At 38.4% G+C, this 25,752-nt stretch overlaps 1 protein-coding gene across 9 annotated transcripts in view; it reads left to right on the top strand.

Annotated features, from left to right (window-relative positions):
* RYR2 (ryanodine receptor 2) overlaps positions 1-25,752 on the top strand; it is a 740,314-nt gene that overhangs the window by 385,427 nt on the left and 329,135 nt on the right. For all 9 annotated transcript variants that reach the window (XM_032883093.1, XM_032883091.1, XM_032883088.1 and 6 more), the window contains 3 exons: positions 1,287-1,408; positions 5,351-5,534; positions 7,897-8,032. In XM_032883093.1, coding sequence (XP_032738984.1) covers positions 1,287-1,408; positions 5,351-5,534; positions 7,897-8,032 — 442 coding nt within the window. The remainder of the gene's footprint in view (positions 1-1,286; positions 1,409-5,350; positions 5,535-7,896; positions 8,033-25,752) is intronic.

Below are 25,752 nucleotides of genomic sequence, written 5' to 3'. Positions count from 1 at the left end.
CTTCCTTTCTAGTCTCTTTTAAGTAAGTTGATCTCATGAACTTTCCTACTTGATTTGATTCTTAATCTACTAGGAAGCCATCTGTTTCCTCTGGGATAGTTACTTTTTCACCATTGAGTTGTAAATAGTATTGACTTATGACAGTGCTACAATTTTAATGTCTTTTTGTATCTTGTATCTTATTTTGTTTTTTTTTTCTTCTTAAAATTTTTATCTTTACCCTGGCTTGTGAAAGGTTTATCTATTTATCTTCTCGAAGAATCGAATTTTGGGTTATTCATCCTTTTTAGCACTTTATTTGGTTTCTAGTTCATTAATTCCTCTTTTTATGTTCCTTAATTCCACTTTTCCACTTTGTTTTTGTTTGATCTTAACAACAGTTAATATGTTCCCTCATTTTAATCATTTTTTTCCTTTGTCAATGAAGACATTTAAGGCTACAAAGTTGACTTTGAATACAGACATAGCTCTGTCTCATTGATTTTGGTCTAAGGAGTTCCTCTTTACTTTCTAGATAGTGTATAATTTTAATTCTAGTTATTAATTTTAGTTCAGTACACCTGTTTAGATGTGCCGAAATGTCTTGCAACAAGCACTGAGTGAAGGATGCTAGATACACATAGTCCCATTTATGTGTAGCACACGACTGACCTTTGCTATGAAGAGTTGGGAAGGTGGAGAGCAGTGTGGAGGATGGGGACAGTAAGGGAGCACTAGGGCAGACTTTAAGGTACTATAATGTTCTCTTTCTTGGTTGGAGTGTTGGCGGCACGGAGCCTTTATTCAGCTGTTCATCTAAGATTTCTACATTTATGTTATTAGTTTCATAGAAAGCTCAAAAACATAAAGCCTAACAAAACTAGTAAAATTGCATTTTTAAAAGAAGTTAAATGCCTTAGGAACAATGATCAGTACTTATCAACTCAGTCTGTGTTCAGAACTGCCATCTAACTAGTATACCAATGCAATGTTTTCCTTTACTGCTTTGTTCAGAGTTTGCTTAGATTGTAGTTCAGTCATTGAACATAGATGCGTGAGAACATTCTGGTGTCTCTCTTGTTCAGCCCATTTACTGTCTCATCTTTAAAAGAAAAACTCAATATATTGGGTGAGTGGTTTGTAAGAAACCTGCGCTCATTATTTTAAATGGACATATCAGCTTACCGCCCCTTATACCTCCTTTTTGATTCTATTTATTGTTAGGACTTACCTTTGGAGTGCACATCTTCTTAACACCCATTTAGAAAGGAGATGGGAGTAATGGTGTTATTTCTGCATTTCTACAGGCTATTATGCATCACGAAGGTCACATGGATGATGGCTTGAATTTATCTAGATCTCAGCATGAAGAATCGCGGACTGCGCGAGTCATCCGGAGTACCGTCTTCCTTTTCAATAGATTTATAAGGTACATTTTCTTTTGTTGTAGTAGTTGTTTGACATTTTATTTCAGTTTCCTTATCGGGTCTACAAATATATAAGTCTAAGATATACAATGGTGGTAAACCTATAATTTGGTAGGATGGCAGTACATATTAAAAAATGATAGATGATTTTATGTCTTTCTTATAAATAAACTTTCCAAAAAGGGAATGTGATTTTTACAAATTGTGTGTGTAACTTATAATTTGTAGCTATAGTTCAGGATTATTCTATAATATACCCTTTTGTTGGAACTATTTAAATTTCCTTTCATACTGAGGGTAATGAAGCCTAGATACTTGTGAGTTTTGAACTGTATGAATGTGTATATGTATGTATTGATTTTAAAGGGTGTGGAGAGGGGGAGAGGGAGAGAGGGAGAGAGAGAATCTTAAGCAGGCTTCATGCCCAGTGTGGAGTCGAATGCAAGGCTCCATCTCATGACCCTGAGATCATGACCTCAGCTGAAATCAAAAGTCGGATTCTTAACCAACTAAATCACCCAGGCACTCCTTGAATGGTATTTAAAAATGATTCATGTAGTAAATAATTTTTCCTACTTCCTAATAGAAACAGTTACATATCGACAAACTAAATCAAGCTCATGGTCAGGGTGTTTCCTGGTATCATTATACCAATATACATTCTGACTTGTGATGGATGTATCATACGTCTCTTTAAACTTGCCAATTTGATGAGAAAAAAATTTATGTGTGTGTGTGTATATACAGATATATATATGTATGTATTTGTAATAATTTTTAAGCTGAATTTAAGAATTGTGAAAATAGGTATTTCATGTTTATTGATCAGTTTTCTTTATTTTTCTTTGTGATTTACCTGTGTAAATCACATGTTCACTATGTTCATAGTGAACACTATGTTCATGTAAATCACTATGTTCATATGTTTTTTATACATGAGAGTTTTACTTATATGCTCATTAGTATTTACTGAGCTATTGGACTTCCTGAATTTATACAGCTCTTTAATGTATCTTAGAAATGTTAAAACATTTTACATAATTACAGAATATTTTAAAGGGTATATTATTTTAAGTAAAATAATTTGATCCTTCCATAATATTCATGAAAGCACCAGGATTCTTTAAAATCTCCATGTCTTTACAATATTGGCACCTATATATTTTTTAAAGTAATTTTTTAAGTGTCCATTTTATTAATGTAGGTTTATTTACTATTAAGAGCCTAATTTTTAAAAATGCATAGGCAGACTTCTGTTTTTACTTCTTAGAGTGAGAGTCAAGGTCATTTAGTTTTTCTTCATTTGTGTTTTCTTACGTAGTTTCATTTCTTTTTAAGAGTTCATTTATTTTAGAGAGAGAGAGTACAGGAGTGCATGCTCAAATGGGGGAAAGAGTAGAGGGAGAGGAAGAGAATTCTATGCAGACTCCACACTGAGCATGGACCCTGACATGGGGCTTGATCTCACGACCCTGCGATCATGACCTGAGCTGAAACCAAGAGTCAGACGCTTAACTGACTGACCCACACAGGCGCCCCTCAGTTTATTTTTTGTCACCCTTCTGGTCTCGGTGTTCCAGGTCAGGGTAGTGATGGTGGCAGAACGGTGTGTGTGTGTGTGTGTGTGTGTGTGTGCATTTGTGTTGTGAGAAGTGATTCTGTTTTTCTCAACTGCAAGAAAAACATATAAAACCTTCTTTTTCTTTAGGTATATTAATGAATGTATTCTTGAAGTAATTATATTAGGGAGGAATTTGTATTCAGTAGTAATATTTTTGATTCTCAAAGTACAAAATGTAGAGATGAAATTCATGACTTTAACTTTTGCTCTGATATAGTATGATTTTACTACCTTTGGTTACCTTGTTTTTTTCTCTTCATATTTTTGTTCTTGATAAATTAAGATGATGAATGTCTTCATAGGAAATAGATGTTATAAAACTTAAATAACAATTTTATGAGTCTTGGATAGTATTTGTCTGACAGAGGCTTTTAGAAAGTAATTTGATGGTTACATTACAGATAGCAGATATATTCAACTTAATAACCTAAAAACTGACATTTATTTTTTCCTTTTACATTTAAAAATTTAGATATTAAATTTGATGGGGCACCTGGTTGGCTCAGTCAATTGAGTTTACAGCCATTTGTTTTGGCTTGGGTCATGATCTCAGGTTGTGGGATTGAGGTTCCTATCTGGCTCACACTGAATAGGGAGTCTGCTTGTCCATCTCCCCTCCCCCACCACCCTCCTGACACACATGGGTTCTTGGCCCACGCACTTGCTCTCTCTCTCTCAAATGAAAAAAATCTTTTAAAAAATGTAAATACTATATATGAATAACTTTTGAATTTCATTCACTTTAGTGTGAGAGTTGACTTTGACTTCTTTTTAAATATATTTATGATTCAACTCAAGTGTAATAAGATAAAATGTTTAAAACAGAAGTATATCATTGTATATAAATTTTCATTGTAGAAGGGGAGAAATAGTTTTCTTCTGAAAAGTCATTTATCTTACTTTTGGGGCATAGAAAGACTTAAAGAGATGATAAAACTAGGCAATAGATAAGTTCCATGTAATGGATTGTAATGAAATTGCAGACAAAAACTTCAGAAAAGTTGTACAGTTTTCCTATTTCTACTCTTTAAAAAGCTGAAATCAACTATTTCAAAATTATTTGTAATCTTTATGTAATTGATGATGCAGCTTAAATATTTGTGAGCACTGTAAATTCAAAGATAAGCTAATTTTCATTTATGAGGCCCTTATTGTTTTTAAATTGTAAATTCTAAAACATAATTAGCCAGAAACATTTCCTTGGAATAAAATATTGCCATATAATTTTGCTGTTGCAGAGAACAGGAAAGGAAGTATAATATTTTATGCATTAAATTTTGTCATACCTAATGTGAGTATCGCTTTATCAACTATTGTAGATGCTTTCTCCCATTATTTTATGGAGTCTGTTGTATGTTTTTTTTAAATAAACTTCTTATTTGAAATTATTTTGAAGATTTTATTTATATATTTGGCAGAGAGAAAGAGCATAAGTAGGTGGAGTGGCGGGCAGACAGAGAGGGAGAAGCAGGCTCCCTGCTAGCAGAGAGCCCGATGTGGGGCTTGATCCCAGGATCCTGGGATCATGACCTGAGCCAAAGGCAGATGCTTCACTAATTGAGCCACGCAGGCATCCCTTATCTTGAAAGAATTTTTATTTACAGATACCATATTTTAAAGTTCTTTCCAGATACATTCAAAGCTGTGAATTTCAAAACTCAGAATCTCAGAAAGCTTACCAACTTAACACATTGATATGCCAGTAATATGTTTTTCTTTGAAGAAAATGCAAAACGATATTTCTTAATCCAATTTTAAATACTTTTTGTCAGATAAGAGAAAAGCATTTTAATATATTATTTTCTGATTGAGAAAATTTTAAAAATTAACATCACTGGAATGTATTTTTAAACAGGCAGGAATTTTCTGAATGTCAGTGGGGGTCCCTGATCATTAGCAGTTAACAGTTCCTTCTCCACAAACAAAAAAACAGAACAAGTACAGTCAGAAATCAGAAGCTGGGAAGCTGCATCTTAAACCTTGAAGTGTACGTAGTGATTTTAAAATGCAATTCAACTGGTTTCTAAATATTGAGACCATGGACTTTGTAGGAATTGGTTCTTGAGGCCCTCTAGGTTTTTGTCTAGATGAGTTTCTCTTGATGCTTGTAGTTCTAATACAGCATCATATACACTTGACCAAGTTTAGAATTTTTTATTTGAATACATTCGTTACTGCTGTTTGAGGAAAACTAGGACCTTACTTATGGGTTCCTTTTACAGAGGTGTAGGGACAGAGAATAAAGCATAACATCCTCTGTGGTCTAAAAAATCAAAAAGATTGCAGATCGCTGATACAGAGAAATGTTTGCTATTTATTTTAGGGGCCTTGATGCGCTCAGCAAGAAAGTGAAGTCTTCCACGGTGGACCTTCCTATAGAATCTGTGAGTCTAAGTCTGCAGGACCTGATTGGTTACTTTCACCCCCCAGACGAGCATTTAGAACACGAAGACAAGCAGAACAGATTGCGAGCTCTGAAGAACCGGCAGAATCTCTTCCAGGAAGAGGTGAGTTTCTACCGATATTCGTCTCTTCTATGCTGCTGTCTCAGGAAAACAACTTCTCTGTGGGGAATTTCTCTGACAGGTTTGCATTTTGAGTTGGATGAGCAGGTCAACTGTGGCATAAGGGAACCAGGCCTTGGACGAATTCTGCAATTAGTTTTGTTTCTCTGTCAGAGAGTGCTCACTTAAAAAAAAAAAAAAATGGAACACTTCCCTCCCCTGGCTAAAGACATTTGAGTTTGCCGTCTGCTCAGCCGTCATCCCCATCATTCATTGCACTGCAGTTTACTTCGTGTTCGCTATATAAATGCAGTATCTTGAAGTGTCTAAATGAATACGGGCTTTGAGAAACAAGAGGGTTTTTAGACTATTCCAGAAGTTCTTGAGGCTACTTGGACATGCCTGAGGATCCACAGGAAGCTTTGTACGGGGAGGGAGTCTGTCCAGGAGAGGGCGGCCACCTGCAGAGGCAGAGCTCAGGGCTCTCTGCTTAGAGCAACTCCACTTACTACTTCTATGTGTGTTCAGTTTTTGTGTGTGATTTTATTTCATGCGCATTCCAGTTAAAAAGAGCTCAAGTGCCATATTTCTTAGACAGAATAACAGGACTGAGGGATAGGTCTACCGATCCTGAAATGAGTGTTGGAATTAGTACCGTATATTCACGAGCTTCAGTGGGAGGATGTCAGAGGTGAGCCAGCAAATCAGGCCAGCTCAGCAGGTGCTCGAATTCTTCTCAGTGCTCCCTGTATGTGGAATAATAAATGTGTCTGAGGAAAACTTTCTCTGCAAAAGCATCTAAGAAAACAGGTTACCGAATATTGCTGAAGATCCATAAGCCCTAACTCTACATTCTTCTAGCTTTAAAACCGTTTCCTGATTTTCCATCAAAGGTCTTTGAAATTCACACTAATTTTTGAGGACTTTTACTGTATACAAAACCGATGTGCTTAGAGACCATAGTGGTATGAAAGCACAGGGCAGGTCAGCCTGAGCAGTAACAACATGGAGTAGTTTGGTGGGCCCTTTACATTTGGTGTGTGCCAAAATGTTAGACTATGCTATGTTCATTTAGTATCCTGAAAAACTAAAATGAAATACTAGGGTGTGAAATTTTGAAGTATTGATTTGGATTTTTTTTTTTTCCATTTCTCATGGAAGACGGCATAGATGGGGACCTAGAAATGGGCACATGTTCCTAGTGCCTCTTACAACTCTGTGAGAAAGAGGTTCCCTTGATCAGTCAACTTGAACTAGCTCCTCCTTTTATATGCTTTGGTTCATTTTGGCAACTTTGATCTAGCAATAATAATAAAAACATTAGTTCAAATGTAGGCAGCATCTTACAAAGCTCTATAATGCATTTTACCTGCTTTAAAGATCTCTTGTCATGAGCTTTTCTTCATTTATTAGATCTTTCATTTAATATTAAAAATAATGATAATGATTATGATCATAATGATGCCTGTCCTAACAACAAAGTTTCTTAGGTCTTATGCTTTTCTAATAGAGGAAAATAAGTCATTTTCCTCTACTTCTCTTAGGTTCATTGCTTGGGGTCCTGCAGATTAGAGTGACGAAAGACAGATATTTAAGAGAAAACAAGATGTATTAACATGTGAATTACACATACCCATGGGAGCACTCAGCGATGAGCAACTCAAAGGAGTGGTTAGAACTCAGGCTTATACAGCATCTTAACAGAAGGACAGTAAATTTGTAGAAAAGGAAAGAGATAAAGGAAAGGAGTTTTGAGCTTCTAGGGGCAGTAAATTGTGGGAAAGGGAATACCTGGGGGAACTTAGTGGAAGTTAAGGGTGAGTTAGTAAAGTTATGTAGCTTCATCTGTGAAGATTCTGGGCTGATAGAAGTTGGGCCTTGTTTCTTATGATTAACATCTTCTGTCCTTCTTGGAGGAGGAAAAAGGGCAGAGAATTTTTCTTGTGTCTGCTTTTTCTCAACTGCCTTCAGCTCCAAATAATCCTTGTGCCAAAGTGGCATATCTTGTGGTGGCCTTCTCTGAACCTCTTCATTTACTCATGGTACAATACAGTTGTGACTGATCCATTAATCTACTCGTAAACCTTGCAAATCGAAGTAGAAAGCACGTACCTTTCTATTGTTCTTCTGCTTCTGTTTGAGAATAGCCCTCAGGATTTAAAAACCACTTGAATTATGTCAAGAACATTTTATTTCACATACAGGTGTTTTTCTTCCTGACATTTAAATAATAAGACCTCAATTTTCTTCATGATTAACAGTCTTACTTTAAGCCAGACTTTTTTTTTAATGAATCAACCTAGCATTTTTTTTGGTCTGTGAACAGAATCACAGTTTCTTATGGTAATTTGTATTAACCTTCCAGGGAATGATCAACCTCGTGCTCGAGTGTATAGACAGGCTGCACGTGTACAGCAGCGCGGCCCACTTTGCTGATGTCGCCGGGAGAGAAGCCGGCGAGTCCTGGAAGTCGATTCTGAATTCTCTCTATGAGTTGCTAGGTAAGAAGTATGACGGTTTTCAAGGCAGCTGACTCACATCTATTTCAAATGATCACATAGCAGGTAATGTAGTTTCACGATAAGCTTCTTCATCGAGGCTTTTGGTGTTTATTGTTGTTGCGCTTAAAGCCAAGTGATGTTGTTGTACTTACATCCATCTTGGAGTGTGGAATGTGGCCAAATCTCTGATTTATGGAGGGGAGTCTTCGAGGGTGTGAGTTTGTGGGTGAGGGACCTCTGTGTGAATATGCATCAAATATTTCCTCTCCGATTCTCAGGTTAGTCCCACAAGACCCCTCTTTCTCCCTCACAAGAATCTTGTCAGGAGCCTTCCCCTTCACCTTCTGTAGTCTTTTTGAGATTTGCATTTGCACCTTCTAGGTGTGCTTGAGGTAAATGAAGAAATGCTTGTGGTGTTTGGTGCTGCATTCCTATTGACTGTATGCAAACCTACGTCCTTAGTATTTTTGGCCTGGGCTATTCAACTAGCTTTCACTTGTCTCTTGTTAGGAACTATGAACTTGGAAGCTAGTGAGCTGACCTCCAATGAGGTTAAAGAAAAATAGTTTATTTCTCAAAGCAGTGGATGAAGCCAAAATATCAGCATTTGAAGGCCAATTCTTCAAATCCCACTTCTTGTAGGACAGTATGAAGGGGACAGTTGACATGCAGTGGATTGAGTCACAGGAAAAGAATTGTGAGCTTAGGGAGTCCAATTCAGTTACACTGGAAATACACCTGCCCGCCCTTTTGCTTTGGATGGAGACATCATCATCATCTAAGGCTGCTTGCTACAAATATCCTTGAAAATAAAGCCTATAAGAAAGGCTTTCAGTGGCTCCTTTACAAAACATGCAAAAACAAGAGACCAATGGAGAATGACCTCTGTCTTCACTCACCCTCAGTTACAAAATCCCAGACTCATCTGATACACTGTGACTGCACATCTCTTCCATTTAGAAATTTCTTACCTTTTCGCATCATTCCAGATAGTGAAGTTTAATGTGCTTTGCCTGGTATGTGAGGTCCTGGTAAACGCCTCCAGCCTGATCTTTGCCACTCTCTTTCCCTTTTCTCTAGCTGTACCCATTTCTGAGTGCCCTGTCCATGCTTCGGTAACATTTTCCTACTCCCCTCTTTTCCAAAATTCCTGTATATGCTTCGAGGCTCAGTTCATGCATGACTTTTTTGAAGTTAGTGTTGACATTTTTTCTAACTCTGTAGCATGATTGAACAGTTCCTCCTCCTCCTCTCTCTCTCTCTCTGCTTTCTTGGCACTTAGTATTTACTTGTGTTATAACACTTACCTATTTTTTAATTACATAGGTGCCTATGATCTCCAGGGCAAGAATGGCAGCTTCTCTGATTTTTGCATCTCTGTCCTTTAACTCCATGTCTGGCACATGGCAGATACTCAGTAAAGGTTGACTAATTAAATAAATTGAGTTCTGATAGAGTAGGAAAGTATATCCCTAAGTAGAGAAAAGTAGGAAAGTATATCCCTAAGTAGAGAAAAGAAGTCTCGAGGTATTAGTGTGTGTGTGTGTGTGTGTGTGTGTGTGTGTGAAGAATGAAAGGTATCAAAATATTTAGAAATTCTCTATAATCTAATTGAAACTCATTAAAACTTAATAATACTATTTAGCAAATAGAACTCCTGTGCCTGCTAGCATTTCTAATATGCTCCCTTTAGGTGGGCTATTTGATCTGCCAATGAAATTAAACACAGGTATTTTGATACTTTTAGTATAAGGGGTGACACTGACTAGCATTTCTTTGAGCATGACTAGGCCACAGAGGCTTTCTAGGAATCTGGATTTATTATTTTACCCATGAAATCATTAAGACAAAGATTTTATGATGCCACATTCTAGAGGCTGCATGTCTTTTCCAGTGAAGAAATTACAGTGGTGAGTTTCTGTATTTGGTAGAGGCTGGTGTGTGGTTGTGTTTTAACACCACAATTTAACATCTTCACTTGCTATGACATGGGATTCTTTCTGTGACATTCTAGATGCTCAAGGTCAAGAGGTGCTTCATCTGTGTGTGTTTGAGGGTAGGAAGGATTATGTGCAGACAGTGTTGTTTTGGAAATATCTAGACAATGTACATCTTACTGACAACTTCGTATCAGTTCTTTCCATAGTCTGGTACTTTTTTCATTTCAACAGGTCCATGTGTTCATGTATCCGTAAGAATAAAAATGTACAGAGACAACTCTAATGATTTTTCTAAAATCACAGAAAAAGTTTAATCCAGCAAAGTCAACATCTCAGTTTTATCATTTTGGGCTATGTTCCCTCAAGCTTATACTCCTTTTACCTTCATGACTTCTTTGGGGATTAAATCTCATTGTTTTAGAACCTAATGGAGTAGTAGTAATGAATTCTACAAAATGCTGGAGACGTGGAGAGTGGGAACACCATTCCTCATCAGAATCGGTTTCATGGTTTTATTCTTAATGAGACCATGGATAAAGATAGGATTTTTAAATGGTTTATTCAGAGTGTGGAGGGGGAAGAAGCAGTTGTTGCAGGTGGAATGATGATGGATCTCTTAGGATATGTCCACTTGCAGATTACAGCCTCAGCTCAAAGTGGCTCACTTGGTGGAGGGCATTTATTGGGTTGTGGAGCTGGACGCCGGCCAGTGGGTGTACTCAACGGCTTCATCATGGTATCCAGAAGCCACTTCTTTATATTTGTTCTGCCTTCCACAAAGGTCAGTTTCCTCCAATACCCACTTCCCCTGTGTGGCCTCAGTGGGCTGCCCTCAGCTCCCACTGCTGCAGATTTCCTCTCTGACAGGCAAAACACGAAAGAGGCTGCTCCTGGAAATTACCTCTTAGGGAAGAGCATGCTGTTTCCTAAAACCCCTAGCAAATCACCTTTTTCATCTCATTAGCCCAGACTGTATCTGTTGTCTTTCCTGAGCTCATCACTCTTGCAAGGGAGGATACGAATTTCACTAACACTAGGGAGGATATGAATTTCACTAACACTGGCTCTGACTGATCAAGGACTCACTCCTGGAACTGGGGCCAAGCCCTTGGATTGCTTGGCTGCCATACAGAGGTGAACATTGCAGAAAATTCTGGGGAAGATGCTGAAGTGTCTGACTCAAATGTTAACTTAGATATTTGACTCATCCAAAAGGTTTTATGGACTAAATTCTAATCTGAGTGCTTTTGTCTGCCACGTAGCACCATGTGTAAACAGAGTTGGCACTCAATAAATATTTGTTTGAATTATTCATTAAGTGTATTAGAGATTCCCAGGGAGGTTAGATTTTCCTATAATAGCTTAGACGTGGTCATTGCGTCACTGTGTTACACACCAGTGCACCTGCTACTCCCCCACCATTGTGTCTTATTCTTGAAAAAAAAAAAAAAAGACTTAATCTTTAATCCATAGGCAACAGTCTGAGAAAATGACCCTTCTTTAAGCCACAAGGTTTCAAAATTAAAGCTGTCCTACTTGTATGACCTTGAACAGATGACTAAACTTACAGTTCATTTCTTCATCTGCAACACTGAATCTAGAGTGCCTGCTCCGGAAGTTTATCATGCAATCCCCCAAGGTGATGTGACGTACTGAGAACACCAGGCGCGTAGTGAGTGATACCTGTGTTATACATATTACCTGTACATGGCTATAATTCTCCCTTAATGATGATGTTTATGGCTTAAATATAGTAAGAGTTTTTGTTAATCCCCCACACATACCTCTTTGTCTCTGTCTCTGTCTTTCTCTCTCTCTCTTAATATCGCTCTTCAGGAAGCTTCTTTTTCCATTTTGTTCATTATTTCCCAAGGGTCTTGAATCTTTGTTCCTCTTACCGTCCTCTCAAAGGGTATCCTCTGTAACAGAAACCACGCCATGTTGGGAGAACATGGACTTGGAGTCCAGTCAATCTGGATTTTAATAGGAGTCCAATCTGTTCAAAAGATTGAGGGCTTGCTGTCCAAGATGCCCTAATCTGGGCAGTGAGGGTCAGCTGTGACCAGGATATAGTCCCTGCTGCCATGGAATTAATGGTTCAGTAAGAGACACACAATGCATATAACAAAGCTAGCCATGATGTTGTGCAGTTACTGACTTTACTGCCTTGACCATCTTGATGCAAGTTATTGTTAAATGATGTTAGTAAGTGATTAATACGAAATTGATAAATTTGACTACATAAAAATTAAAATATTTATGATAAATGATACTAAAAATAAAAAACAGGTGGGAATTTTGTAAAATATGCCATCTATATCAAAGACAAAGGCTCAGTTTCTCTAATATATGGAGTTTTCATAAATCCATAAGAAAAGGAACTATTACCTGATGGAAAAATGGACAAAAGATGAGACAGTAGTTTCCAGAAAAACAAATAATAAAAGATTCTCAACATGACCAATAACTGTAAATTAAGATGATGAGTAAGGATCATTTTTCATTTATTAGCTTAGCAGAGATAAAAAATTTGATAACACCTGTTATTGGGGAAAAACTTGGTAATATGTTTTTGGTGGGAGTGTAAATTAGTGGAATTTAAAACAAACTTTGGTTGGCAGTACACATCACACTTGAAATGTGTTTCCTTTTACTCTAGAAATCCTACTTTAAGATATGTATTCTAGAGATATATTTGCACAAGTGTGGGAAGGTTGTCCACTGCAAAATTATTTATAGAGTACATAAAATTGAAAACTATTTTTCTATCAACAGGGGATTGGTTACAAAAGTAATAGTGTAGTACTGTGTTATCATTGAAAATTGAGATAAATGCATCATTGGGGAAATTGTATAAGACAGGCCAGATTGCTGTCCTTTTCTAGCATGGCCATCTAGGATATGGTATTAAGTGGAAAAAAGAAAAAAAAAAAAGCAAGAGGAACATTGTGTGCCCATGGAGATTCCAGTTGCATTGTATTAGAATTATGCAGAAAAAGATACATTCGTATACACCCTGGATATTTCTGGAAGGATGCACAGAAAACTGCTAGGTGGCTACTTTTTGGGGGACAGATCTTTTACTTTTTGTGTGTGTTCTATTATGCATTCTTACTGTGTTTACACACATTACTTCTATAATTGAAAAAGTCATTAACATAAATGTGTAATGTTACACAACTGAGGATGGAAGGGAAAGTTAGTACATGAATTCCAGTTGACTGAAGAAGTAGAATGTTTATAATTCAGTGCATGCATGTAAAGAAGATCTCTTTCAATATATACATGGTAGGTTCACTAGTGGTCATTTGAGGTAAATAGAACGATGAGAGATTTTGTGGCTTAAATATTTCTTTGGCTACTCTTGATTTTCTCTATTTATTGTAGTGAACACTGATACCATGATTAGAAAAAAATGAATACATTTTTAGGTTGATTTGAGAATCATTTGCTGCCAGTGATTTTTATTAAAGTCAGTGTGATTATAAGTAACCATCTCTACACGAGGATATATTTCAGTCTGTCTACAAAAGTATCAGATCTGCAGTAATATTTGGAGTTCATAACACATTTATACCCCACAGTCCTTCCTTACCCAACTATCGGAAGTTGGGTTCAAGTTTCATTCACTCCAAATTTATTAAGCCTTCTTCCCATGCTTCCAACCAGGTAGACAGTTGACCCTGTCTTGGCTTCCTGTGTGGAAATACGCCGCCTTCTTTTTTCTTCAGTAGGTGTATTTAGCATGGAGAGAGCAGGTGGGAATGATAATCTATAACAATTTTAAAATTTGACATGGATATATTTAATATGTGTTTTAGGTAGAGAATGATAAAAGTAGATTTATGAGCCTGCCATGTGGAGGAATCTGAGACGCCAGCATTCATAGTTTGAAAGCGTTGCTGTGGCTTCCTTCCATGTGTCTTTTGTGAAATCCACACAGTTAATCTGTAGGAAGCTTGCAAGGCAGGATGGTTTTCTAAAGATGTCTGAGAAATGGCCCTTTGGCAAACTCTGTCTATGAATACTCATGAGGATTCAAAGGATAGAACAAACAGCAAAAAACCTGGCCCTCTCAGGAAGGTGGAAGTTACCTTTTATTGAATATGTTAACACTTGGATAGGGAACCATGATGAAGGATTTGAGCACATCTGGGACATTCTCCTGGGGTCCTAAGGAGGCAGATCTTCCGAAATGCTGTAAAACACTAGGGGAGGTAGCCAGGAGATGTTAGAGGAGGGCATTGCTTCAAACTTGCTCATACCAGGGATTATTTTGGCATCTGCACATACAGATGTTTCCTTATTATCCTTCAGGAAATCCTGCAAGACATTTTATAAACAAAACACATTTTTTCTTTTTAACCTGGTAATAATCACTTTTCTACGAAATGACTGTGACAGTCACTAATCCTTTTTTAATGGAAATGCACTTTGTAACCTATTTTGTGAGATGTCTTCTTAATCTGTTGATAGACCTGGCCAGGAGCCCACCCCTGGTAATCTCTTCTAGGTCAGGGGTTCCAGCAGGAAGAGACTGATGGCGGTGGGGGGAGGGGCTGGAGCGGCACAGACTGGACCTGAGTATGAACTCTGGAATTAGAATTGCCTGCCTTTAAAGTCTTGGCTCCCCTGTGAGCCCCACAAGCAGGAACACACTGCGGTCTCTACTTACCTTCCCCTGCACGAGCCAGCTGATTGCCTCCTGATGACGGTAGAGAGGGAGGGGAGAAGATAGCACAGTTTTTACTTGGCTGTGTGGCTGCCTCTTTTCTGGCTCTAGCCAGAAGGTTAAAGCTCTCATCTCTGGTGGTGGGGGATTGGAGGGACTAGCAAGGAGTTGACTTTTTCCGGCTTGCATGTTAGAGGTCTTTAGCTGAGTTCCTGCTCATGCGACAGGATACCTGCAGCTTGGTTCTGGATGGCTGTTGGTAGCTCCTTGCTTGGCCATGTACAGCTAGTAGTCGACCTCCAGCGTCTTTTTCCTGAAGTCAACCTGCTGCTCCTGATGGCTCTCCTGATGGCTCTACTCAGGACGAGTCCACAGAGATGCTCTCCCCCAGGATCCATGAGAAATGCTCACGCATTCTTGGCCCAACGCAGTCATGAGGCCAGTGCATGCAAAGCAGTTTTTCATTGCTTCTCTTACTCTGTCCACTTCCTGGGCAGGGTCATCAAACCTGAGTTCACAAAATTCCCAAATAACAGGGACCCTTCCTCATGCTTCCCAAGAAGTTTCCATGGCACACCACTCTTAAATTTTTCAACAACATTCTGGAGTTTTTGCTTGTTTATTTTTGGTGTTTTGGGTTTTCAGGACTTAGGAACAACAACTTGTTAATCTGAAAATTAAAAAAAAAAATCTTTGTGGATTCTAGTTCTTTGGTCCCTCATTTGTGCTAGAATTATTAGTATTCCCAGACTTCACATGTAAACTCCAAAGGAGAGAAGCTCATTTGATTTTCTGCTGTATCTCTTAGACCTGGAGTAGTGCCAGATGCAAAGCAGGTAATTCGTATTTGATAAATAAATTTTAAAAGTGAGAGTTTTCGGGGCACCTGGGTGGCTCAGTGGGTTAAAGCCTCTGCCTTCGGCTCAGGTCATGATCCTGGGGTCCTGGGATTGAGCCCCACATCGGGCTCTCTGCTTAGCGGTGAGCCTGCTTCCTCCCTTCTCACTCTGCCTAACTCTCTGCCTATTTGTGATCTCTCTCTGTCAAATGAATAAATAAAATCTTAAAAAAAAAAGTGAGAGTTTTCTTGGAAGATTTTATATCTTAATCTATTTGTAGTTTCCTGATTCTTTGAGTATATTGAGAAGTTATGAGTCTTGGAGCTTAAAGACACCAAAGCATGAGGACATAGGGATGTTACAATACAAATAAGAAAATGCAGGATGGAGTATTCTTTACAATCACCACTTTTTTAAAAAGATTTTATTTATTTGACAGAGAGAGACACAGCTAGAGAGGGAACACAAGCAGGGGGAGTGGGAGAGGGAGAAGCTCACTTCCCGCCGAGCAGGGAGCCCAATGCGGGGCTCAATCCCTGGACCCCGGGATCATGACCCAAGCCAAAGGCAGACAAGTTAACGACTGAGCCACCCAGGTGCCCCTACAATCATCATTTTTCAACTGACCACCAATATTACTTGCATTTCATCTTCTGATGGGATAAAAATTCAGAGATTTAGTTATTCAACATTAAAAAAATGGTTCTGTGAACTACCACTTCCCTTTCTAGAGCCCAGTCTGAATTGTTTTCATCATATTTAAATCGTACTGTACTTAACCAGGAATATTCTTATTCCATAAGAGACTGGATGCTGCTTATCCATTCACTATAGTGAGAAATAACATACCTTCCAAATTTCAGGCAATGTACAGAGGTGTAATAAGACAGTGTCAAATAGAAAAGAACTTACAATATGCTAGAAGAAGAGCCTCAACCATTGTATTATATTCACATGTTATTCAAGTTCATACTCACAAGGGCCAGCTCTGGTGCCTGATGCATTTACATTCATTTTTTTAAAAGATTTTTATTTTAAGCACTCTGTACACCCAGCATGGGGCTTGAACCCACAAACATGAGATCGAGTCACACGTTCCACCCACTGAGCCAGATATTTATATTATTTTGTAGATAAAATAAATTTATTTATTTCTTAAATAAATATAGATGTATGGAAGAGCAAAGGTCTTTACCATCTTTAAGACCCATCAGCCAGCAATGGAAGAGGACTGGAAGGGGTTTAGTGTGCTTGTCCTACATGAGGAAGGACATTTGTCTTGAGTTTTTGCACCTTCGTCTTGAAGCATCATGAAACTAAATTATATAAGTTGCCATTGTGGTTTTGCACTCTTGAGACATCCAGCAGCAGCTATCCATACCAATGATGTAGTTTCACCTTTTCTTCTTGAAAAGAAGGTAACTTTGTATTGTATTATTTGATTTTAAAATTAATGCTCTATTATAAAAATTCGATAGTTACTACAAAAGGGTGGAAACCATGTTAAAAATGTAACCACCCGTGGTATTGTAGGACCTTTTAAAAATATTTCTTTGAATCCAGGTTTAACATTATACACACATGAAACACTTCACACACCCACGTGCACACACCTACTGAAGCACTGTGGGTTCACACCCGTGCAAACCCTGCACCACTATGGTATCAGTTAGGGCCTCCTCTCTTGAAGGCTTAGTTAGCTTGGTCCAGATGCCAGTGCCAGGGATTGAGACAGGCTTATGGCCTCTTTGATGTCTGTACATTCTGGGGGATTATTTGGAGACAGTGTTTCCCATTTCATGCTTTTTCAATATCCTCTGTCTGTCTAAGGTTACATAATATATTGGCCACAGAAGTTCACTTCCTTACAGGTGAATACAAACTGCCGTTCTTATTCAGCATTTGTGATTTTTTTTTATAATGGAAGTTATTATGGCTTCAGGGGTCTTTGTGAAGGAGCACACCCCAGAGCACGATGCCCCCTCCACCGGCTTTATTCATCTTTCTTCCTATTTTAAAATAAGACCATGTCCTATATTGAACTGGCAAGGCGGTCCCACCCTTACCAATGTTCTTTAGGGTCTGTGCTTCTGTCCCAGGGACTTATCAGGATATAGTTCACAGAGGCTGTTCTCATTCTCCAAGGAGTATTCTGGAAAAACATGGTTTCTTCATGGTATGCATGTACTTACATTGTGTGTGTGTGTGTGTGTGTGTGTATTTCACAAAAATGGGATTGTATGATCAATATTCCTTTATAGCATTTGTTTGAATGGTCTTCTGTATTGCGGGCATATCTTCTTGGCAGTAAATGATGGTTTTAGTGGATGTACACTAGCCTACTGAAGGGATGTGCCATTGACTTAGCCCATAGTCAGGCTGTGTCCAGGATTTTGCTATTATCAACTGTATTGTGATGAACTTCCCTATAATTCTCTGTGTAGGTTTCAATTACTTTAGAAACTCACTTGACTGATGTCTTCTTAACTAACTTGCTGAATTGTAATGTTTTGCACACTCCGTTTATCTGCAAAGGAGGGTATGTACCTGCCTGCACACACATACATCTACACACACATGGATAAGGTTCAGAAGGCATTCTTTATGGAGCTTAATTTTTCTTTCATTAGAAGTATATATTTTGTCACAGTCTATTGAGATGATCACATTTTGTCTGTGACTTATTAACAGATTTCCTACTACCTTTCTGTCTCATTGGAGGAATGGACCTCTACTTGAGTTAATGTTGCTAATGTATTGTTGAAAAAAATTTCTAAATACCATTCTTGCATAAGATTTTTGGGTTGATATTCATAAGTAAGAGTTCCCTCTAGTTTTCTCATATGCATACTTTGTTAGGTATTCATGTCAGTGTTATACTGTCTTATGTAAAATAATTAGGGAGATTTCCTTAGTTTCTTTACTTTGAAATAGTTTAGAAATACCTTACTTCTTTAGTATAGAAAAAAGTTTTTGGTCTTTACTTGATATTAATCATGGTTGATTTTACTTTTTAGATTTTTCCCTTCAAATTTTTTTCCTTTGGGTTAGTGTTGGTGAAAAAAATGTGTGTGTGTATGTGTGTGTGTGTGTGTGTATACATACACATAAATGGAAACCATTTTTTTCTATATGTTTAAAAATTCTAGTGCTGAGACCTCTAAAGTGACTGTATTTATAATTCCTGTTTATTCTTTTTTTTTTTAAATTTTATTTTTTATAAACATGTATTTTTTTCCCCAGGGGTACAGGTCTGTGAATCACCAGGTTTACACACTTCACAGCACTCACCATAGCACATACCCTCCCCAATGTCCATAACCCCACCCCCTTCTCCCAACCCCCCTCCCCCCAGCAACCCTCAGTGCGTTTTGTGAGATTAAGAGTCACTTATGGTTTGTCTCCCTCCCAATCCCATCTTGCTTCATTTACTCTTCTCCTACCCCCTTAACCCCCATGTTGCATCTCCTCTCCCTCATATCAGGGAGATCATATGATAGTTGTCTTTCTCCGATTGACTTATTTCGCTAAGCATGATACCCTCTAGTTCCATCCACGTTGTCGCAAATGGCAAGATTTCATTTCTTTTGATGGCTGCATAGTATTCCATTGTGTATATATACCACATCTTCTTTATCCATTTGTCTGTTGATGGACATCTAGGTTCTTTCCATAGTTTGGCTATTGTAGACATTGCTGCTATAAACATTCGGGTGCACCTTCGGATCACTACGTTTGTATCTTTAGGGTAAATACCCAGCAGTGCAATTGCTGGGTCATAGGGTAGTTCTATTTTCAACATTTTGAGGAACCTCCATGCTGTTTTCCAGAGTGGTTGCACCAGCTTGCATTCCCACCAACAGTGTAGGAGGGTTCCCCTTTCTCCACATCCTCGCCAGCATCTGTCATTTCCTGACTTGTTAATTTTAGCCATTCTGACTGGTGTGAGGTAGTATCTCATTGTGGTTTTGATTTGTATTTCCCTGATGCCAAGTGATATGGAGCACTTTTTCATGTGTCTGTTGGCCATCTGGATGTCTTCTTTGCAGAAATGTCTGTTCATGTCTTCTGCCCATTTCTTGATTGGATTATTTGTTCTTTGGGTGTTGAATTTGCTAAGTTCTTTATAGATTCTGGACACTAGCCCTTTATCTGATAAGTCGTTTGCAAATATCTTCTCCCATTCTGTCAGTTGTCTTTTGGTTTTGTTAACTGTTTGCTTTGCTGTGCAAAATCTTTTGATCTTGATAAAATCCCAATAGTTCATTTTTGCCCTTGCTTCCCTTGCCTTTGGCGATGTTCCTAGGAAGATGTTGCTGCGGCTGAGGTCGAAGAGGTTCCTGCCTGTGTTCTCCTCAAGGATTTTGATGGATTCCTTTCTCACATTGAGGTCCTTCATCCATTTTGAGTCTATTTTCGTGTGTGGTGTAAGGAAATGATCCAAATTCATTTTTCTGCATGTGGCTGTCCAATTTTCCCAACACCATTTATTGAAGAGGCTGTCTTTTTTCCATTGGACATTCTTTCCTGCTTTGTCGAAGATTAGTTGACCATAGAGTTGAGGGTCTATTTCTGGGCTCTCTATTCTGTTCCATTGATCTATGTGTCTGTTTTTGTGCCAGTACCATGCTGTCCTGATGATGACAGCTTTGTAATAGAGCTTGAAGTCCGGAATTGTGATGCCACCAACTTTGGCTTTCTTTTTCAATATTCCTTTGGCTATTCGTGGTCTTCTCTGGTTCCATATAAATTTTAGGATTATTTGTTCCATTTCTTTGAAAAAAATGGATGGTACTTTGATAGGAATTGCATTAAATGTGTAGATTGCTTTAGGTAGCATAGACATTTTCACAATATTTATTCTTCCAATCCAGGAGCATGGAACATTTTTCCATTTCTTTGTGTCTTCCTCAGTTTCTTTCATGAGTACTTTATAGTTTTCTGTGTATAGATTCTTAGTCTCTTTGGTTAGGTTTATTCCTAGGTATCTTATAGTTTTGGGTGCAATTATAAATGGGATTGACTCCTTAATTTCTTTCTTCTGTCTTGTTGTTGGTGTAGAGAAATGCGACTGATTTCTGTGCACTGATTTTATATCCTGACACTTTACTGAATTCCTGTACAAGTTCAAGCAGTTTTGGAGTGGAGTCTTTTGGGTTTTCCACATATAGTATCATATCATCTGCGAAGAGTGATAGTTTGACTTCTTCTTTGCCGATTTGGATGCCTTTAATTTCTTTTTGTTGTCTGATTGCTGAGGCTAGGACTTCTAGTACTATGTTGAATAGCAGTGGTGATAATGGACATCCCTGCCATGTTCCTGACCTTAGAGGAAAAGCTTTCAGTTTTACTCCATTGAGAATGATATTTGCGATAGGTTTTTCATAGATGGCTTTGATAATATTGAGGTATGTTCCCTCTATCCCTATACTTTGAAGAGTTTTGATCAGGAAGGGATGCTGTACTTTGTCAAATGCTTTTTCAGCATCTATTGAGAGTATCATATGGTTCTTGTTCTTTCTTTTATTAATGTGTTTTACACATTGATTGATTTGCGGATGTTGAACCAACCTTGCAGCCCTGGAATAAATCCCACTTGGTCGTGGTGAATAATCCTTTTAATGTACTGTTGAATCCTATTGGCTAGTATTTTGGTGAGAATTTTTGCATCTGTGTTCATCAAGGATATTGGTCCGTAGTTCTCTTTTTTGATGGGATCCTTGTCTGGTTTTGGGATCAAGGTGATGCTGGCCTCATAAAATGAGTTTGGAAGTTTTCCTTCCATTTCTATTTTTTTGGAACAGTCTCAGGAGAATAGGAATTAGTTCTTCTTTAAATGTTTGGTAGAATTCCCCCGGGAAGCCGTCTGGCCCTGGGCTTTTGTTTGTTTGGAGATTTTTGATGACTGTTTCAATCTCCTTACTGGTTATGGGTCTGTTCAGGCTTTCTATTTCTTCCTGGTTCAGTTGTGGTAGTTTATATGTCTCTAGGAATGCATCCATTTCTTCCAGATTGTCAAATTTGTTGGCATAGAGTTGCTCATAATATGTTCTTATAATTGTCTGTATTTCTTTGGTGTTAGTTGTGATCTTTCCTCTTTCATTCATGATTTTATTGATTTGGGTCCTTTCTCTTTTCTTTTTGATAATCTGGCCAGGGGTTTATCAATCTTATTAATTCTTTCAAAGAACCAGCTCCTAGTTTCGTTGATTTGTTCTATTGTTTTTTTGGTTTCTATTTCATTGATTTCTTCTTTGATCTTTATGATTTCTCTTCTCCTGCTGGGTTTAGGGTTTCTTTCTTGTTCTTTCTCCAGCTCCTTTAGGTGTAGGGTTAGGTTGTGTACCTGAGACCTTTCTTGTTTCTTGAAAGGCTTGTACCGCTATATATTTTCCTCTCAGGACTGCCTTTGTTGTGTCCCACAGATTTTGAACCATTGTATTTTCGTTTTCATTTGTTTCCATGAATTTTTTCAATTCTTCTTTAATTTCCTGGTTGACCCATTCATTCTTTAGAAGGATGCTGTTTAGTCTCCATGTATTTGGGTTCTTTCCAAATTTCCTCTTGTGATTGAGTTCTAGCTTCAGAGCATTGTGGTCTGAAAATATGCAGGGAATGATCCCAATCTTTTGATACTGGTTGAGACCTGATTTAGGACCCAGGATGTGATCTATTCTGGAGAATGTTCCATGTGCACTAAAGAAGAATGTGTGTTCTGTTGCTTTGGGATGAAATGTTCTAAATATATCTGTGATGTCCATCTGGTCCAGAGTGTCATTTAAGGCCTTTATTTCCTTGTTGATCTTTTGCTTGGATGATCTGTCCATTTCAGTGAGGGGAGTGTTAAAGTCCCCTACTATTATTGTATTATTGTGGATGTGTTTCTTTGATTTTGTTATTAATTGGTTTATATAGTTGGCTGCTCCCACGTTAGAGGCATAGATATTTACAATTGTTAGATCTTCTTGTTGGACAGATCCTTTGAGCATGACATAGTGTCCTTCCTCATCTCTTATTATAGTCTTTGGCTTAAAATCTAGTTGATCTGATATAAGGATTGCCACTCCTGCTTTCTTCTGATGTCCATTAGCATGGTAAATTCTTTTCCAACCCCTCACTTTAAATCTGAAGGTGTCTTCGGGTTTAAAATGAGTTTCTTGTAGGCAACATATAGATGGGTTTTGTTTTTTTATCCATTCTGATACCCTGTGTCTTTTGATTGGGGCATTTAGCCCATTAACATTCAGGGTAACTATTGAGAGATATGAATTTAGTGCCATTGTATTGCCTGTAAGGTGACTGTTATTGTATATTGTTTCTGTTCCTTTCTGATCTACTACTTTTAGGCTCTCTCTTTGCTTAGAGGACCCCTTTCAATATGTCCTGTAGAGCTGGCTTGGTGTTTGCAAATTCTTTCAGTTTTTGTTTGTCCTGGAAGCTTTTAATCTCTCCTTCTATTTTCAATGATAGCCTAGCTGGATATAGTATTCTTGGCTGCATGTTTTTCTCGTTTAGTACTCTGAATATATCATGCCAGCTCTTTCTGGCCTGCCAGGTCTCTGTGGATAAGTCTGCTGCCAATCTAATATTTTTACCATTGTATGTTACAGACTTCTTCTCCCGGGCTGCTTTCAGGATTTTCTCTTTGTCACTAAGACTTGTAAATTTGACTATTAGGTGACAGGGTGTGGACCTATTCTTATTGATTTTGAGTGGGGTTCTCTGAACCTCCTGGATTTTGATGCTTGTTCCCTTTGCCATATTGGGGAAATTCTCTCCAATAATTCTCTCCAATATACCTTCTGCTCCCCTCTCTCGTTCTTCTTCTTCTGGAATCCCAATTATTCTAATTGTGTTTCGTCTTATGGTGTCACTTATCTCTCGAATTCTGCCCTCGTGGTCCAGTAGCTGTTTGTCCCTCTTTTGCTCAGCTTCTTTATTCTCTGTCATTTGGTCTTCTATATCGCTAATTCTTTCTTCTGCCTCATTTATCCTAGCAGTAAGAGCCTCCATTTTTGATTGCACCTCATTAATAGCTTTTTTGATTTCAACTTGATTAGATTTTAGTTCTTTTATTTCTCCAGAAAGGGCTTTTATATCTCCTGAGAGGGTTTCTCTAATATCTTCCATGCCTTTTTCGAGCCCAGCTAGAACCTTGAGAATCGTCATTCTGAACTCTAGATCTGACATATTACCAATGTCTGTATTGATTAGGTCCCTAGCCTTTGGTACTGCCTCTTGTTCTTTTTTTTGTGGTGAATTTTTCCGACTTGTCATTTTGTCCAGATAAGAGTATATGAAGGAAAAGTAAAATACTAAAAGGGTGGCAACAACCCCAGGAAAATATGCTTTAGCCAAATTAGGAGAGATCCCAAATCATGAGGGAGGGGGGAAGGGAATAAAAAGAGGTTCAGAAAGAAAAAAAAAAAAAGAAAGAAAGAAAAAAGAAACAAATAAAAAAAGAAAACCAATAATGAAAAAATAAAAAAGGAAAATATATATATATTAGATAAATTAGTTAAAAAACGTTAAAAAAAGAAAAGGGTAAAAGTTAAAAAAATTTAGCGGAAGAAGAGAAAAAAAATTGAAAAAGAAAAAAAAATTAAGTGCAAGGGTAAAGAATCATGGGGAGAAAGCCATGAGTTCCGTGCGTTGCTTTCTCCTCCTCTGGAATTCCGGGGCTCTCCTTGGTATTGAAACTGCACTCCTTGGTAGGTGAACTTGGTCCTGGCTGGGTTTCTTGTTGATCTTCTGGGGGAGGGGCCTGTTGTCGTGATTCTCAAGTGTCTTTGCCCCAGGCGGAGTTGCACCACCCTTACCAGGGGCCGGGCTGAGTAATCCGCTCGGGTTTGCTTTCGGGAGCTTTTGTTCCCTGAGCGCTTTCTGTAGAGTCCGGAGGACGGGAATGAAGATAGCGGCCTACCAGTCTACAGCCCGGAGGAGCCGAGAGCCCGGGGCCCCACTCCTTAGTGCGCCCTCAGAGAACAGCGCCCAATTGCTCCCGTCACCCTGGCCTCCGGCCGCGCTCCGAGCTGACCGAGCCTGTGACCGGTTCAAGGTAACCCCGAGGTGTGAGCTCACTCCTAGGCTCTGTGTCTGTAGCCGGTTTCCCCGGTCTAATACCTGCAAGCTCTGCGACACTCAGACACCCCCGATCCTTCTGTGACCCTGCGGGACCTGAGGCCACACTGACCCCGCCGGGCTTCACCCCAGTTAAGCCTCTGGAGCGATGTCCCTCAGCGGAACAGACTTTTAAAAGTCCTGATTTTGTGCTCCGTTGCTCCGCCGCTTGCCGGGAGCCGGCCCCTCCCCCCGCGGTCTATCTTCCCGTCGCTTTGGATTCACTTCTCCGCCAGTCCTACCTTTCAGAAAGTGGTTGATTTTCTGTTTCTAGAATTGCTGTTCTTCTTCTCTTCGATCTCCCGTTGGATTTGTAGGTGTTTGCAATCTTTAGATAAGCTATCTAGCTGATCTCCCGCAACCTGAAGTAGTCTCAGCCTGCTACTTCTCCGCCATCTTGACTCCTCTAATTCCTGTTTATTCTTAATTTTGTCTTTTTCCTTCATGATTAGAGAGTTGTTATTTAACATGTTTAAAAAAATTCTTGACTTTATTGATCAATCCTACCATTTAAATTTATTACATAGATCATTTTCTTATCTCTAATGTTTTCCTTTTTTGTTATTTCTTTCTTTCTTGTATTTTACTTATATGTGTTTGATGTTATTTCTTAAATCTTGAAAGGATGTTAGGGTAACACTTTTCACCTGGTGAAAGAAAGTATTTAATTTTCCTCTGAGTACAGTTTTGACTATCTACCACTGATTGTATTAGGTAACATTTCTATATTTGCTATTTACTAGTCAGTCTACAATTGTGGTATTGATTCCCTACTGACTCAAAAATTATTAGTGAGTGAGTTTAAATTATTAAGTGCTTGGACTTTTAGTTTCTACTTTTCTTACTAATTTCTAGTTTCATTACATTGTTGTCAGTGGGCTAGGCCAGCATGGGGTATACCATTTCTGTTTGCAGTAAATTTAATGAAGTCTTCTTTTTTGTGGCTTATTATGGGACTTTCTTAAATGTTTCATGGCTTATTGAAAGGGTCCATTCTTACATTGTTTGTTCCTTCAAGAAGCACCTTATCTCTAACATCTGACCTCTAGAAAACATTTAATCTCTTTCATTTTAAAAACCAGAGGTAAAATTAGAAGAGTGAGTTAAGGGAACCTGGGGGGCTCAGTGGGTTAAACATCTGCCTTCAGC

Source organism: Lontra canadensis, unplaced genomic scaffold (genome assembly GCF_010015895.1).
Source record: "Lontra canadensis isolate GAN:19392208 unplaced genomic scaffold, GSC_riverotter_1.0 scaffold85, whole genome shotgun sequence".
Lineage (NCBI taxonomy): Eukaryota > Metazoa > Chordata > Mammalia > Carnivora > Mustelidae > Lontra > Lontra canadensis.
The sequence above is the reverse complement of the archived record's forward strand: the minus strand, read 5'-3'. Positions and strand labels throughout refer to the sequence as shown.